The sequence below is a fragment of the Echinops telfairi genome, unplaced genomic scaffold (genome assembly GCF_000313985.2).
Source record: "Echinops telfairi isolate 266 unplaced genomic scaffold, ASM31398v2 ScPeMD7_60;HRSCAF=208, whole genome shotgun sequence".
Classification (NCBI taxonomy): domain Eukaryota; kingdom Metazoa; phylum Chordata; class Mammalia; order Afrosoricida; family Tenrecidae; genus Echinops; species Echinops telfairi.
The window spans coordinates 492,173-510,041 of record NW_022103958.1 but is presented as its reverse complement, the minus strand read 5'-3'; the positions used below and the strand labels follow the sequence as shown (position 1 = coordinate 510,041).

At 36.6% G+C, this 17,869-nt stretch overlaps 2 protein-coding genes across 2 annotated transcripts; both read left to right on the top strand.

The window, feature by feature from the left end:
* Nucleotides 1-4,583: 4,583 nt before the first annotated feature.
* On the top strand, nt 4,584-5,624 carry LOC101639874 (olfactory receptor 1094-like). Its single transcript, XM_013006086.1, has one exon. The coding sequence runs from the start codon at nt 4,674-4,676 to the stop codon at nt 5,622-5,624; it is 951 nt and encodes a 316-aa protein (XP_012861540.1). The 5' UTR covers nt 4,584-4,673.
* Nucleotides 5,625-16,400: 10,776 nt separating this feature from the next.
* On the top strand, nt 16,401-17,348 carry LOC101640193 (olfactory receptor 8J2-like). Its single transcript, XM_004708520.1, has one exon. It carries the CDS (start codon nt 16,401-16,403, stop codon nt 17,346-17,348), a length of 948 nt encoding a protein of 315 aa, XP_004708577.1.
* The last annotated feature ends 521 nt before the right edge of the window (nt 17,349-17,869 follow it).

Sequence of the window (17,869 nt, the reverse complement as noted above, 5' to 3'; positions counted from 1 at the left end):
TAAACTATGCTTCTTTTCAGATACTCTCTTCCTGATTGGACATTGGATTTCTCCGCCTGCACTGCACGCAGGCACGTGGGCCTGCTCAGGTCCCCACTCGGGCTCTCTGGGGATTTCCTGTTCATGGTTCTGCATGCCTGGTTCCGCACTCCTGTGTCAGAGTTCTTTTCACATGGTTTTTGGTACTCCTGAGGCCATCTTCAGTCACGAACTCTTGCATGGTCCCCGAAGAGCATTACGTGCTTTCCAGAAATAGTGTGTACCTTGTGAGATTGAAATCCTTGAAACTTCCCTTTTCCCTCTTAAAAGTCACTTGGATTACAAAAGTGCTTCTGCCTTGTGTATTCTTTCAGCATTGAGAAGCAAGAACTGAGGTAAACCATCCCAGAAACCTAACAGTTTTGCCTTATTATGTTTCACTATATCTGCTGGTTTGTTTGCAATATAAAATGGTTCTATTGCTAATCTAAGTGGATGAGTCTAAGAGAAGTTAAATGCTAACAGTGCTACCTCTCCCCTTGTAAGTATTATAAAGTGATATAATATTATGCCTAAACTTAAAAATGAAACCACAAAAATTAGGGTTATAGGATATTTTTTCTCTAAAGCAGCATTGAAAATCAAAGTCCAAAGAATTTTATTTTTTCAACAAACGTCAAGATTTGGTATACTGTCCAAGAAATATTCTCTTCTTTATCTTTTAGAAAATTATCAGAGTGCTATTTTGAACAGAAGATAATTGGGGAATATTCCCCTCTGGCTATCTCCTAGGGGGTTCATAAATATCTAAGTAGATATAAAAGATCCAATTAAAACATATTCATAACCAATACATAACATATTTATGCATCTGATACTCTACAGGTAAGAGAAACTATGACTTCACTGACATAAATTTAGAATACAGAACCTAAAAATCAAGGAAAAATATGCTATGAAATTTCTAATATGAAAAATGTTAGCTCTTCCCCACAACATTAAAAACGTTAGCTCTTCCCCACAACATAAATCTATTAAAATCTATTGAAGCATATTTCTACCCAATCATTTAAGATACAGTCTTTCTATTAAAAGCAAACGAACAAAAAACACTGCCATCAAGTTGATTCTGATTTGCTGTGATCCTGCAGGATAGGGTAGCTCAAGTCTGCAAGGGTCTGAGACTAACATTTGACAGAAGTAGAAATCTTCATCTTTCTCCCACAGAATGGCTGATGGTTTCACACTATTAACCTTGTGATTATCAGCCCAAATTCTAACTATTATAGAAAGTAGTAACTAGTAGGTCCATAAATATAGAGCTAAACAAGAGCCTCCAAATTGGAAAGTTTTACTTTCCTGACAGATGTAGATAATACAATTCAAAGTAAGAATGGGAATGCTTTCTTTTTAATAGAAAGCAAAAGTATTTGACAAATTCACCTCCCCAGTAGCTCATATTTATATATACATAATGAAGGGGAAATAAATAAATTAGGTTTATTTTATTAGCCACTAAAATTAAGTCTAGAATCAGCTAAGGCTTTTACTTCATTCTTAACCTTTTCTCTAGTATTGATTCCCTAAAGATAGCCAAACACACCACAAATTTCCTTTTATTTCTCATGGGAGGAGGGAGCAAGTTGTAGCATTATACTATAGTGTAGCAGGAGGCAATATGGAAAGATGGAAAGTACCTACACCTTGGGGAACAAAGAGAGCTGGGATTGTATCTTGAATCTGATGCTTATTAATAAAAATTTCTGTAAAGTATCATAAAGCAATGTGCCAAATATTCCATTATTGTAGCAGATGATAAGTAATAGTTATTATTTATCTCCTAAATATTATTAATGATTTAATATTGTTGACGTGCTTATGGATAATCACAAAACAGCTTGTATACATGTATTTACTAAATAGGTACATGCATTTTCCAATATTTTGCTCATGATAGTAATTTTTTTGCCTCAACTTTGCTAACTGTTAAAAAGTATACACACATGATTACAGAAGTTTAATTATATTTATCTGGTTCATTGATAATTTAAATGCATATTTTCTATTTAAATGGACTAACTTTGCATATCTGTGAGGAAGACTGGACTTGCAGCTCCATAAACAGTTACAGACTCGTAAACCCACAAGGGGTCATTATGAGTCAGCATTGGTTTTGCATATCTATTTGCCAGTGTGTGCATGTGCATGTATCTGTGATTGTATATACATATAACCAAAATGTACTGAATAGCTTGGCCATAACTTTTTCTTTACCAATCCAAAAATGAGTACATGTTCACAGGGAACATCTAGGATCACACACAGCTTATAACCATATGCCTTAGGTGATGAGCATGTGTTTTCAGATTCCAAATCTCATTTATTTATCTTGTGTCATTGTGGATTCTGGCACAGTACTTAGCTGATATCAAGAATTATGTTTGATCTCATCTTTCTTTAGATACACAAAAATAATTTTGTAAATATAATGAATTGATTTTCTTCACTGAAGTAGCAGTTTTGTATAATTCTAACGACTCACCTCAGCTACATAAATGCCATTTTCTCAATATAATTCCAATGAATATTCATTTTCACCCCCTCCTAATGGACTTTGAACAATACATTTAAGAATTTTCCAATTAAGCAAGGGAAAGAGCTTTTATGTTCTAATCAAATGATTTATTTTTAAAATTTTTATAGTGTTTTAGCCACCAAAATAATTGGGTGATTTAAAAGTTGATGACTTCTAATACATTTTGTTCTAAACATTTATTTTGAATAAAGAATATTCAGTCTCAAATGGATTGCATTTTCTGATAACTAATTTTAGCAAATTTTCCCTTTAACTTTGTTTTTTAAATAAAACTCCTATGGAAAAGTGTTTCTCTAAATATTGACATTTCTCTCTGGGTTGTCCTGAGTTTATCTTTCTGAGAATGTTGCAAGTATTTGAATTTATTCTCCTGTAACCACTCCAATCTGTGTGGCTTTTCTTACTGAGAGATCAGTATCAATATATTAAAATTGGAGTTTGACTTGGATCTATTATTTGTAGCACAGTATGTACCCAAATGACTGACTTCAATTCAAGAATTAGTAAATTAGAGTAATTTAAGAAGAAGCACAGGTAGAATATGTTAAACATAAAAATTTGCATTGATATTTTAGAAGTTTAAATTTATTTTAAAAATTAAAAATTTACATGAAATACATTACATATCCCCCAATGGTATACTATGAGTTCATAATTTAAAACTTTGGATTCTTATGTAAGCAATGTAAGAAATGCTTATGTAAGGAATGCTTTCTTTTCCATGAGACCAGGACAAAAATAGACCACTCATTTTACAAGCCATCTCTTTCATAACTTTTACTCTCAACTATTATTTTTAACTTCATCTTATATTTTAATCAACTACTTTATTAATTATATACTTATTAATTATTTCACTGAGCTCACAATAAGTAATACATAAACAACTTTACAGCCATGAGAGAAAATATTTTGCAAAACTGAAGATCTTGATTTATTTTTGCAAATCTCCAATAAGTTCTTAAATTTCAGTAAGTAGAAAAACTTGTAAAGATCCATGTTGCCAATGACCAAAAAGGCATGTATAGTCAAAAAAAGGACCACAATTTTGTAACTGAACTATAAACTGTCTTACATTTAATTAGGTCATGGTGAATTCCACCCTGCCCAAATGCTGGTAAACTCTTTCCTGAAAACTCCACAGTTACTCTGAAACTGGAAAGTATTCAGGGAGTAGTTCAGTAACTGCTACAATACTGGCATGAGGCTGTTTTATAGGACCAACTGCATTCAGCATATTCTCTATATAAAATTATTCTAAAGGGCATATCATTAACTTTTATTTTTCAGTGTTAACCACAGACTTGTGATATAAGCATTAATACTTTATTCTACAGGTAAGAAGATTACACAAGGAATATTACACAATGGGTGAATGACCTAAAATTCTGGTGTTCCATTCCAGTGTGCTGTGCAATCAACCAACCAAAAAACCGACCAACTGACCAATCAACCAACCAACTCACTGTTGAGTTGATTCCAGCTCACAGTGACCCTTTAGGGCAGGATAGAGGTGCCTGTGTGGGTTTCAGAGACTGTAACATTTGTGGAAGTAGAAAGCCTCCATTTTCTCCCAGAGGGCAGTTGGTGGTTTCAAACTGCTGACCTTGCAATTAGCAGCCCAAAGTGTAACCACTACACCACCAGAACTCCCAATATTCTGTACATTTATCTACTATCACAAGTGTTTGTACATGAGAAGATATATTTTAATTAATAACTGATTTTACTAAATAAACCAGTTTACTCAAGTATTTAGAAATGTGATTTAAACCAGTGCATTTTAATTAATAATGTGATTTAATAAATAGACCAGTAGACCCAGTTATATTGGAACTGACATGATTCTAAAAAAATGAGCATATGTCTTTATCTTTGTTTTGTTCTACAGGAAACAACATTGAATTTTACCCAATGTCTGGTCCTTGCCTTATACATTAGTCTTTGGAAATCATGTGTTTCTCCATGAATCAACATGAGAAGCCACTATGAAGACATGGCTAACATGCCTTTGAGTCCCATTATTATTTGTTCCTGTCATGGAAATACACACTGTGATTTCATTAATGTTTTCAAATCTGTTTCATGAAGAATCAATATGAAAAATTTCACAGAAATCACCATGTTTATACTGATGGGCTTCACAAACAATTTTGAACTGCAGGTAATCTTATTTTTTGTATTTCTAGCAATCTATCTCTTTACTCTAATTGGGAATTTAGGTCTGGTTGTATTGGTCATTGGGGACTCCCGGCTCCACAACCCCATGTACTATTTCCTGAGTGTATTATCATTCTTGGATGCCTGCTTTTCCTCAGTAATTACCCCAAACATGTTAGTAAATTTTATGTCAGTGAATAAAGCCATTTCATTCCTTGGATGTGCAACACAGATGCTTCTCGCTGTCACTTGTGGGACCACAGAGTGCTTTCTTTTGGCAGCAATGGCATATGATCGCTACGTAGCCATCTACAACCCACTTCTGTATTCAGTTCACATGTCACCCAGAGTCTATGTGCCACTCATCACTGCTTCATTTGCTGGTGGTATTCTGCATGGCACTTTACACACTGTTGCAACTTTCAGCCTCTCCTTCTGTGCATCCAATGAAATTAGACATGTCTTTTGTGATATCCCCCCAATTCTTGCCATCTCCTGTTCTGACACTCACATCAACCAACTTCTCCTCTTCTACTTTGTGGGTCTTATTGAGACAGTCACCATCTCGATTGTCCTGGTTTCCTATGGTTTCATTTTGTTGGCCATTCTGAGGATTCATTCTGCTGAGGGACGACAAAAAGTCTTCTCCACTTGTGGTGCTCACCTAACTGGAGTGTCCATTTATCATGGGACAATCCTCTTCATGTATGTGCGACCAAGTTCCAGCTACGCTTTGGACCATGACATGATAGTGTCTACATTTTACACCGTTTTGATAACCATGCTGAATCCCATCATCTATAGCTTGAGGAACAAAGATGTAAAAGAAGCAATGAAAAAAGTGTTTTCAAAAAATTGGTTTCTCAATAAAGTACATTTTGAGCACTAAAAATTATGGTACTAAAGAAATATTTCAGTATTACAATACAGAAACACATATTTAATGCCCAGATATGTGTATAACATCCATTTAAAGTTGCATATTTTTGTTTTATTTCTTTTAACCTACCCAAGGGTACTTCAAATGTATGTAGAATATATTTTTTGTCTTTTATTTCTGCTTTTCCATGGAAATTTTGAAGCCTCCCTGTATACTGGGAAATTGAAACTATAGTAAACATATTATCAAGTACAGTCTGATTTAAATAATTAGAAACTTAAGAATTATAATTTCTAAAAACTAACAACATAAATAGCCCACTACTGCCACCAAGTCATTTATGACGTACAGCAACAATGAAGGCCTGCTCCACAGGCCTCTTGTGGCAGTAACATTTATGGAAGTAGATTATTACTTCTTTCTCCTGCAGAACGGGAGAAAGACATATCAATGAAAATTCGTGTATAAGGGTTACCCAGCTGAAGACCGCCCTCGGTAATGATAAAATGTTGATGGCTTTAACCCACTTGGACATAACAAAGAAAACCTTCCAGACAAAGGGTTACATTCTCAGGGGTTGGAGCAAGATGGTGACCAAGTAGCACACACAGGAGAGGCTCCACAGAAACCAGTGCAGAGGGGCTATGGAGAGGGATAGACTACACTGCCATACTTCAGGATTCTCAGCATAAAGATAAATAGTCACAAGTTTATTAAAATAAAAGAACAGTAATGTCTGCAGGTGCCCCCTTCCAAACCTGCCCTTTGTCATCAGCCCTTGGCATAAGCTGGTGGAGTACAGATCCATAACTTTCCTGACTGGTTTTCCAAGGCTAGGAGCTAGCTAGGGTGACTGCCCAGCTGAGCTGCAGGGACAAAGGTCTACATGACCAACCTGGGGTGGATATAAGCACACATAGGCTTGGATCTCGGCTTAAGTCCTTGGACCATTGGTCTGAAACCCTTGCACTCCTACCTCCCTAATAGCAGAGATAGCACAACCTGTTCAGCTGTGTGGGGACACACTGGGGCAGCTGAGAGCAGGCATAAATAGTGAATACACTAATTTACCACACATGCCAGGAAGCTCCAGCCCCACTTGTATATGGAAGAATGAATAAAGAAAGGAAGGTACATAGAACAAAACACTCTGCATCTCTAAAACACAGCGATGAAGCGTGAAGGCACGAAGAACCTGGAAGCCATTCCGCTGAGTGAATTCAGTCAACCACAAAGGCAAACATTGCATGTTTCCTCTACTATAAGGAGAAATATCAATTAACCAAACCTTAATAACCAATCCCCAAACAAAAGAACAGAATGTCTGTCTTCCGAGCATGATACATCACCCCCTTATGTGCATTTCATAGAAACAACCTCCAAGGAAAAGACCTCACATTGGCAGGAGTCTTCTAGATCAGGGGTGATCAATACGCCAATCACAATCTACTAATCGAACTCAAATACAGTGTGGGTAAATCGCATAGCGTTAAAAAAATAGACGTAAACCTATCATCAATCCTGTCAGTTAACTGAGATACAGCACAGCCAATCAGCTGCAATCTTAGGTGTCGAACACATGCGAAAACAACTGCACTAAGGGCAGTAAAACTGATCATCTAAGTCATCGCCAATTTTTAGACCTTGCTTTTTTTTCTCTTAAACGTAAGAAAGGGTATTAAAATGAATGGGGGAGCTGGACCAAGGAAGAAGACAAAAATGTATCACTTTCATATGGAATGGGAGAGTTTGACACTACAAGCCGACATTCAGCTAAAGTCCAGAGCACATGAACAGTTCTGGAACTTACTCACTGAGGGAAAGTACCCAAATATGAGAACATGTGCTACCTCCTTGACTGCATTATTTGGCTCTACTTATTTATATTAGTCAGCCTTTTCCCACATAAAGATCATTAAGTCCAAATACCGTTCCACCATGACTGATGATCATTTGGAAGTGTGCTTGAGGCTGTCTGTCAGCAGCTACTGTCCGGACTATGCATCCCTAGCTCATTCCATCCAGTGCTAGTCATCAGAGTAAACTCAGCTAATGACAAAAAAATGTACATAGTTAATTGTGTTGTGTTGTGCAATATGGACTCATGCGGTTATGCAAGTTACATAAACATACATTGTACATACGAAGAATTCTCAATGCATTTATGAATAAATATAATAAATAAATAAAAAGAAATATATGTTTTGCATTTTTGCAATTGGTAGATCATTTTGACTTGATCACTATATAAGTAGCTCGCATGCTGGAAAAGTGTGAGCACCCTTTTCTCGATCACCCACTTTATGCTATACAACAAGGAGACAACATTGTGACAAATGAACAGACCCTCCACATGATGAGAGGAAAACCTTAATGGAAAATCAAGTTCAGACCAGAGGAGGGGAGCATCTTCATTTCAGAGAAGACACTGATATTTTGTTGGTGAGTACGGTGGCTAAATGGGGTGGAGCAACTTCAAATTTGGAAGGGATGCGAAACAATAATTCTAGGGAACCAGTGGGAGTGTAAACCTGGTTCTATGTTCCTGGGTACACACTTCAAATATGTTTCTACCCAATCTTCAGTGAACCACATCATGGACTAAGTATTATGATGATCTTACATGGGGCATTACAGGGACCATGTCATCCACCAAGGGCTACAACAGAAGGACTAACAAAGGAGCTCAATTCAATGAACTGACCCTACCTCAAAATTACCTGCACCCTTGGATTTAGGATTGAAAAACTCCTTTGGAAGAAGAAACAAAGGATGGCCACCCCAAAACTGTGGAATGGAGGTTATTGGTTCTTTGGTAGGACCCCCGGATTAATATGTGCCCAGTTAAAAAGGACCCACAACCACCATATATTTACTACTGCGATGCTCCCCTTGCATTAATATAACAGGTTTTAATCTGTTAGGCAAGGATCTGCCCTTGTAGGAAATAGTACAAGAAAATTTCCTCTAACACAAGCCCCCACACTCAATGTAAGCAGAGCTCAACCAATTAAGAAAGCAAGCTGTACAAAGCAACAATGCAAGGATTACTTCTCACAGTTGGACTATGACTATACTCATGTAAACTCTTCATATCAACAGTACTTAAGATCTATGCCTCTGGAAAAATTATGGACATTATCAATGCAATCTCCTTATACCACAGAGGGATGATTGACAATGTCTTTCTTTTATTTTTGTTGTTCTTGAACCAGTCATTCATAACCCAGATGAATTCTGGGCTCCCACTTCATTCTAGCCCCAATCCAAGAAAAGTTAGTTGTAGTAACTTGGCCTTGCTCGATACCTGCTTTCATGAAGAAATAACTGAAGAGAAGGGTGCTACAGCACTGTGTGGTAATGAAAGCAAATAATACTATCAATTGGAATAGTGTCTGTGGTCTTCAAGGTTTGTATTCAAACAAGCAGTCATCTAAGTGAGGTGTCAACTAAGCTCACACCGAAGAAGCCTTCCAGCCAGTGTGATCCAATTAGGATGATGATAAAATCCAAATGTGATACTGGGAAAAGTATCAGAACTTAGATTGTGAATGTCCAATTTGCAGAAGGCTAAGGAGGACAGTGGGAGACAAAGTCCATCTACAGAGTATCTACAGTAGTCAGAATTACCCTCTGGCAAATCCACACCAGCCACAGGTGAGGAATTTAAAAAGTTTTACTATCAGAAAGAGATTGTACACCTCATTATCATGGATCAAACCGTGGTATATTATGATACTTGGCCAGTTGGCTTCCCCTCCTGAGCCAACCTGATTTTGCTCTAGACTCTACTATTTCTCACTTGTTCTGTGACAGAAATTTCTTCTCTGACTTTTAAAATGTCATTGGTTGTATTTTCTTCTTTCTCTATATTTTTATTTTGTATTATTATCTTTTTCTGTTTCTTTTTCTTTTTGCCTTTCATTGCTTCTGTTCGGTTTCCCAGCTCATGAAGCACCAAAGCAGTGGATGCACAGAGACAATAACTGACGCCATGGTTTATCAGCAATGGGGCTGGGGAAGTTCAGGGTGGGAGAGCTGGGAGGGGGAGGGGAATTGGGGAGTAAACAATATATGGGGTGGGGGGGATAATTAGAACTGATTGCAGTGATGTATATACAACTCTTTTTAAAAGCAATATAACTATGGAAATATATGATATGTGAAAATTGTATCAAGAAAACTGCTAAAAAACTTGACCGATGGTTACCATTGATGAAGGAGAATTTTTGCTTAGGGAGCATTGCATTATGTTAAGGGTGGTAGAATAATGTGGAAAAGGATATCAATAATAGTTGCACAACACAAAAAGCAGAATCAAGAGCACTGAATTGTACATTTGGAGGCTGTTGAATTGGAGAATGTTTCTTTGTGCATTTCCCCCCACCCCCCACAATTTAAAAAGAGAATTACAGAAAAAATAAAATCTTCTGAAAGATCACAACCATCGAAAACTATATGGTGAACAGTTCAACTAAAACCCATTTTATCATTATATTATTTTAATTATAGCATTGGAAATAAAATCCTGATGTTTGATTTCAGATTTCAGGATACATATTTCACTCATTTATTCACTCTATCAGTCAGAGTTAGTTAACATCTATCTTTTGGGCATCTCCTCTTTCCTTGGCGTTGTATTTGAAACTGGTAATAAAAAGGAAAATATACAGGCATACCCCTTTGTCTTATAAAGCTAGAAAGTGCCAGAGAAAGAGAGAATTGTTATAGATATTGAAGTATAATATTTTATATTTTTTGGAAAAGAATTGCAATTGATTATATATATATCACTCAAATTAGCTAAATTAACAAAATAGAAATTGCACTAGATTTGATTTCTATTTTGACTATTTTAATAATAGTGAATATTCCATCTCTTTATAATTGTCACATTCAAAATTTGGTGTATGTAATCTGATTCAACTGTGAATGTGCAAGGGTTTGTTCTTAAAACCAAAGGGGAATCCTTGGGCTGAATTCTATCCCCAATATTCACATTCATAGCACCCTTTGGGATTTTTGGGGGGAGAATTCTCCGGAGAATGTAAGCATACATTTGGAAAAGAAAAAACTTGGAATCATTATGTGTACTTGTTATTCAATATAATTGTGCCTCGAATATCCCTATGTAAACTCTTTGGATAGCTCCAAGCAGTTCCTTAGAATATCAGCATATTTCCATTGTTTGGGTGAAATGTTTAGTGGAGCCTTTCCTAATGAACATTTAATTTGTCTTTCTTTCCCTAGAGACTCAAACCTGTGTCTGGGAATTCTAGTCCCCTGTTCATGTGTACTTGAAGATCTTCAGGGACCTCAGTTGTTTGTAAAACACTCCAGGAAATGCAGGGGTGGTGATCAGCAGAACTCTTGGCACAGGTAAGTTAAACCGAGCTTTGTACCTATCACTAGGTTTACATGTGACGACCTGGTGTCTTGAAACGTATTTCAATTCAAATCAAAGTCCAAAGTGCAAATATTCCTTCTCAGTCCTCTTTAGCCAATGATGACAACCCGTGCCCCAAACTGTGTGCTCAATGGAAATGACAGGAATGGAACAAGTTACAGTTCACTATTCCTGCTGATAAATTAGGCTGCACATTGAGAGGAACTGTAAACAAGCAAACAAAAAAGACAAATCGAAGTGATCCATTTGATTATCTAAAGAAATGGCGATTTAGCTAATGAATTTTTGTAGACGGAAAAATTGGATAATTTTAGGATAGCAAATATTTGACCAGATAGTCTTCATCCAGGTTGAGTGAGGCTAAAAAGATTAGGAGTCACGAGCTGTGACTGTGTCCTGAATCATCTGGAGCACAAAAGAGGAGATGCAAAGTCTGTTGCACCACTGAGATAATAAAATGAGAATTTCAAGTAGGTAGATGTCCTTTAGGTAGATGTCCATGTTTGGGAATTTTTTGAGCATTTTTTTTGAAATTTTAATCTATTTATACAATAGAGGTGATACATTCTCATATTTGCAGCATTATCATTTTGATATAAAAATAATGAAAGTATTTATGTACCATAATTTATTCCAATGCAGATGCAAGTCCAGGAGATGCAATGATGTGGGGGACCATGAAGCATATAGTTGATTCTTAGTCACAGTCTAAAGCAGTGAATATAATGATATTTCATCAAATACAGATGCATGCATGCATTTGTATGTGTGCGGGGTGGATATATATGTTTAAGTATATGTATCTTGCACAGATAGCAACTGGGAATTTTGTTTAAAGTAGTAATGAAAGATTGCCATTAAGGCATGCAGTTCACATACAAGTTAAAGGAACAAAGAAATGAGAATTCTATGTTGTGCAGAGGAGACGAGCCAATCAGGGTGCAGGGTAGCAACAATGAAACATATAACTTTCCTCTAGTTCTTTAATGCTTCCTTCCCCCTCCCCCCGCTATCATGATTTCAAATCTACCTTACAAATCTGGCTGGATCAGAGGATGTACGTTGGTAGAGATAGCAACTGGAAACTCAGGGAATCCAGTATAGATGACTCCTTCAGGACCAGTGGTGAGAGGGGCGATGCCTGGAGGGTGAAGGGAATGTGGGGTAAAAAGGGGGAACCAATTACAAGAATCTTAGTATTGTCTCCTTCCTGGGGGATGGACAGCAGAGAAGAGGGCGGAAGGAAACATCGGACCGGGTAACTTATGATGAAACTATAATAATTTATGATCTATGAAGGGTTTATGATGGAGGGGGAGTGGGGAGGGAGGGGGGAAATGAGCAACTAATATTAGGGGTTAGAGCAGGAGGCAACTGTTTTAAGAATGATGAGGGCAACAAATGTGCATATGTGCTTGACACAATGGATGGATGTATGAATTGTGATGAGAATTGTACAAGCCCCCAATAAAATATTTTTTTTTTAAAAAGGAAAAAGAAAAGGGAGGGGGAAGCATTCTATATATATTGAAAGGTTATAATCTCCAGTGAAATACAAAATAATTAATATCCATCTATTTGGTATATATTATCTGGGTATGAAGAGAAATCTTTTTGCCCTAGAATATGCGGAACTGATGAGAGTTTTCAAGGGCACATTAGATCAGATAAGAGCAGTGGTGGCTCAGTGGTTAAAGGTTCAGCTGCTAACTGAAATTTCAGTAGCTTGAACTCCGACAGGGACAGATCTGCTTCCATAAATAGTACAGCCTCAGCAAGCTACAGAGCAGTTGCTCTCCATTCCACAGAGTACTGTAGGTCAGAATTGACTTGACAGCAATGGCTTTGGTTTGTTCTTTGATCTATACTTTAAAGGAAACATGTTTTGTGTCTCTGAAAAATGAGATTCAATGGTTCCAAGAAAGATCCACAAAATGACTTGCCGTCAACAAAATTGAGATTATGTCCCTTCCTGATTTTGCATCATCTAGAAAAGAGAGGTTTTCCTACTGCTCACAGTTGGACTCTGTTGCTGGCAGACACTGAGAACTCTTCCTGAAGAGCGAGTTCCTCCACCACACACTTCCATTGACGTGAAATGGAATTAGACTCTGTCAATCCACTCAAAAGCTGTGTGAGCTAACTGGAAATACCATTTTTATCCAAAATTATGGCACCTTTGGCAGTAAAAAAGGATCATTAAAAGAAGGGAGACATTGGTCAGTGTAAGACATGGAAAAATAATAATAATTTATAAATTATCAAGGGTTCGTGAGGGAGGGTGAGTGGGGGAGAGAGGGGAAAAATGAGGAACTGATACCAAGGGCTTAAGTAGAAAGAAAACTTTTTGAAAATGATGATGGCAGCAAATGTACAAATGTGCTTGACATAATAGATGAATGTATATTTTGTGAAAAGAGCTGTATGAGCTCCCAATAAAGTGACTTAAAAAAAAAGAATTAGCATTAGGTATATTGTTCCCAAAATTTGTTTACTGACAAATTATTATGTGAATACATCTACAAAAAGTATCTATTCAAAAATTAAAGTTATTGATAGAAAATTAAAATAACATTTTAAGGGATGAATGCTAAATCAGATAAACTTCAGTTAAAGAAAAGAAAGAGAGACAATCTGGGGCTGTTCTATGGAAACTATTTTCTGACATGTACTCATATACACAAAAGAGTAATTCCAATCCTTTCTCCATCCGTTGTGCATCAGTACAGAAGGCGGATAAAATTCAATTAGAATATTAAATGTCTGTAAGCAAAATCCCTACACACATCGAGTTATACAATGCAGAGTAGATAATCAATAATTGAGGCTTTGATATTCTAGCTCTTGTGAAGGTCATGTTTATGAAACATATTTTAGAGGAATGCATTGAGGAGCACTGTGTGTAGCAAGCAAAGAGAAAATATTTTGATCAGAGTGAGTGTTGCCATCAGGGTTTCTAGGGGAAGCTTAGCGTGTTTATAAAACTGTCATTCCTTTTGATTTCTTGGTAGGAGATAATAGTCATGGAAGAGTTAGTACAACACAAGTGCATTAGTCCATCAAAACAGATTTAATTTAAGAAAAAGTACCTTTACATGGAAAACAAAAAAATGAACAAGAACAAATTTCAGAGAATCATGTTTGTGAATGAACATATTGTGTTATGAAACATAAAATTAAATATATGATGGTAAAGTGTTTTTGCATGCACCTTAATAAATAAAAACACCCCCAAACCAAGCTATTGCTATTTGATTGATTTCTGACTCATAGTGAACCTATCGGTCAGAGTAGAATCGCTGCATAGGTTTTTCCTCACTGTGGAAACAGACTGCCACATCTTTCTCTTCAGTGCAAGAATTAGTGGTTTTCAAGTCAAACGTTTAACAAGCTGTGGAGCACTTACCCTCGGCACAATGCACCCCACTCATTTCATATGTAGAGAACCGTGTTTCACTTGCTATTTGTCTTTTAACTGCAAGACTCTTCAATTGGATAATTTTTAAAAATTATTTTATTGGAGACTCGTACAACTCTTATCACAATCCATACATCCATCCATTGTGTCAAGCACATTTGTACATTTATTGCCATCATCATTCTCAAAACATTTGCTTTCTACTTGAGCCCTTGGTATCAGCTCCTCATTTTTCCCCCTCTCTCCCCACTTCCTCCTCCAACATGAACCCTGGATAATTAATAAATTATTATTATTTTGTCATATCTTACGCTATCCAACGTCTCCTTTCACCCATTTCTCTGCTGTCTGTCCCTCAGGGAGGAGCCAGTGCTGACATAAAATGTTAAAAAGACTAGAAACAAATAGAGGAATCCACCCAGACACATAAAATATAAAAATTCTTCAAAAGCAAATGAATAGTAAAATATGGCAATAAAATAATAATCATACTACCATTAGCTACAGATAACATCCCTTTTGAAGTCATAACTTACCGGGCTTTGTTCTCATTAACATGTATGTGTGAAGGATGTCATTTAATCTGCAAATGGAAAAATATCATTGTTTGATCAAAAGCCCAGAGCTAGTATTTGGTGGAATAAAACAGCATAAACACTAACAGCAGCAACCTCCCCAACCCCACAAAAAAGAATTAAAGCTATACATTTCGCATAAGCCTTTTTCCAATTAATATCCTATGTAGATTCTGAGTAACTAAACTTCATTAAGCCTCATTCACTTGTCTCCTTAGATATGGAAATCTTTACATCTCCAAAAATTCTAATGCAGAATAATGAGATAGCCATCTCAAAGAATTTATCTTAGTTCTGGGAACATAATGGGAGTCTATGGGTAGCACAAAAGAATATGTCCTCCACTACTGGCTGAAATGTTCAAAACGTGTCAAGGATGACAGACCTAGCAATCTATCCTGATTTGAAAGCCTATGGAGTGGTCCTACTTGACAAGTGGGGGATCACCAAGAGTAGGAATCTACCAGAGAGCAATTAACAAAAACTTGAAGTCACACATAATGGGCACGGAGAAGATTGTAGCATTTTAGCCTACTCATTTTTTTAAGAGTACAATGATAACATGTAATCAATCAAAATCATAATTAGTGAAAAAATGAACCAAAAAACTAAATTCCATACAGATCAAGTAAAAGAAGGATATAGTAGAAAATGAAAGCAAGTCGGTAAAATGAATCATAGAGAACAATCTGTGAACAAGTTAGTGATTGATCTGGGATATTTCGTAGAAGAATAAAAATGTGGTTAAGAAAAAATTTAGGCCTCCTGCAACTACAAATGTCACAATATTGAGATGTAGCTCTATCAGTGGGTATCTGCAACAGAAGAATGTGGTGGAATCTATTACAGGAAAAAAAGGGCTCCAGACGTGATCTCCACAATTTATTTAAATACATAAAATATCCAGGAATGATTCTATGGTGTGGAATGGACTGGAAGCCTGTGACCTTTAATTAAGAAGATGGGTTGAGGTCATTCCAACTCATCAGCTCTTCACTGCTTTAAAAGTTATTGCTATCGCTGGAAACAGTGAAGATAAAATATATATCTTATCCAATATCATTGGAAAAGTATGCATACATATGCAGTATGATATCTATATTTAAAACTCAATATGGAAACTATATAAAATGTTGAATAAATAAACAATTTTAACAAACAATTCTAAGCACAAAACTCAATAGGTCTCTAGTGAGATTTTGTTTCTGAAATATATGGAAAAAAAAGAGGAGAATTAAAAACAAGACCTTAATGTTCTGCTTGTGGACAAAACTGAATTGATTGTGAATGAAACTTTACATAGTAGTAGCTCTTGAACAACAAAATTCATGTTACTATTAATCTTTTTCTGCTTTCCCTGTTTAAAGACAAAAATAACACAAGGAATGGCTCTAGACAACCTTACCAGGGTAACTGAGTTCATTCTCATGGGAGTCTCCCATCGTCCAGAACTCCAGATCCCCCTGTTCTTTGTCTTTCTGATGATCTATGGGTTGACTGTAGCAGGGAACCTGGGCATCATCACCCTCACCTCTGTAGACTCTCGGCTTCAAACCCCCATGTACTTTTTTCTTCGACACTTGGCTATCATCAACCTTGGCAATTCTACTGTCATTGCTCCAAAAATGCTGGTCAATTTCTGGCTTAAGAAGAAAACCATCTCCTACTACGGCTGTGCAGCTCAACTGGGTGGATTCTTAGTCTTCATTGTGGCTGAGATTTTCATGCTGGCAGCGATGGCCTATGACCGCTATGTGGCCATTTGTAACCCCCTGCTCTACATGATGGTGGTGTCTCGACAGATCTGCCTTCTGCTAGTGTCACTCACATACCTCTACAGTTTGACTACAGCACTGACTGTCTCTTCCTGTGTGTTCTCTGTGTCTTACTGTTCTTCCAATGTAATCAACCATTTCTACTGCGATAATGTCCCTTTGTTAGCATTGTCTTGTTCAGATACCTACATTCCAGAAACAGCAGTGTTTACTTTTTCAGGGACCAATTTGTTTTTCTCCATGATTATTGTTCTGGTATCCTACTTCAACATTGTCCTGGCCATTTTGAGGATACAATCCTCAGAGGGGAGACAAAAAGCCTTTTCCACCTGTGCTTCTCACATGATGGCAGTCACTGTGTTTTATGGGACCCTGCTTTTCATGTATTTGCAACCAAGGACCAACCATTCATTAGATACTGATAAAATGGCTTCGGTATTTTATACCCTAGTAATACCAATGCTGAATCCCCTCATTTATAGCCTCAGGAACAAGGATGTGAAGGACGCACTGAAGAGGTTACTGCACAACCCATGCCAATCAATCAAACAAATGTAAATATTGATCTACAAGAACCTTCTTTTAAATGTATTAATCTTTGCTCCTGACAAGTCTGCTGCTAAGTAAAGAGGCAGTGGATGGTTAAAAAATAATATTTTCATTTCAATGGGAACAATACTATTGCATTTCATCCCAAATCAAAATACCCAATCTTAACAGACTAAAAAAATGTGCTTCAAATGGTTAATATTACGTCAATTTGAAGATATATGAAAGTGGATGAGTGTCACTGGATTTATGTCTCTAGCCCAGCCCTGGATAACACACATTATATAATGAAATCACATTTATATACATATAATAAGCAACTATTTGAAAATAACTACATATTACAAATAGAATGTAAGCTGTTAAAAGGTTTGATTTTTCCAGTCTTTAAATAAGTTATTTCAGTGGTACAAAGAATTGACGCTAACACACAGCTTCATAGGTCAAAACCACCCAGTGGTACCATGTAAATAAAAGTCCTGGAGATTTTCCTTTAAGATAACAATTAAGAAAACCCATTGGAGAAGTTC

Bases quoted from the DNA above. Each gene is read 5' to 3' on its own strand.
- LOC101639874 (XM_013006086.1), top strand. From the start codon at position 4,674: ATGAAAAATTTCACAGAAATCACCATGTTTATACTGATGGGCTTCACA.
- LOC101640193 (XM_004708520.1), top strand. From the start codon at position 16,401: ATGGCTCTAGACAACCTTACCAGGGTAACTGAGTTCATTCTCATGGGA.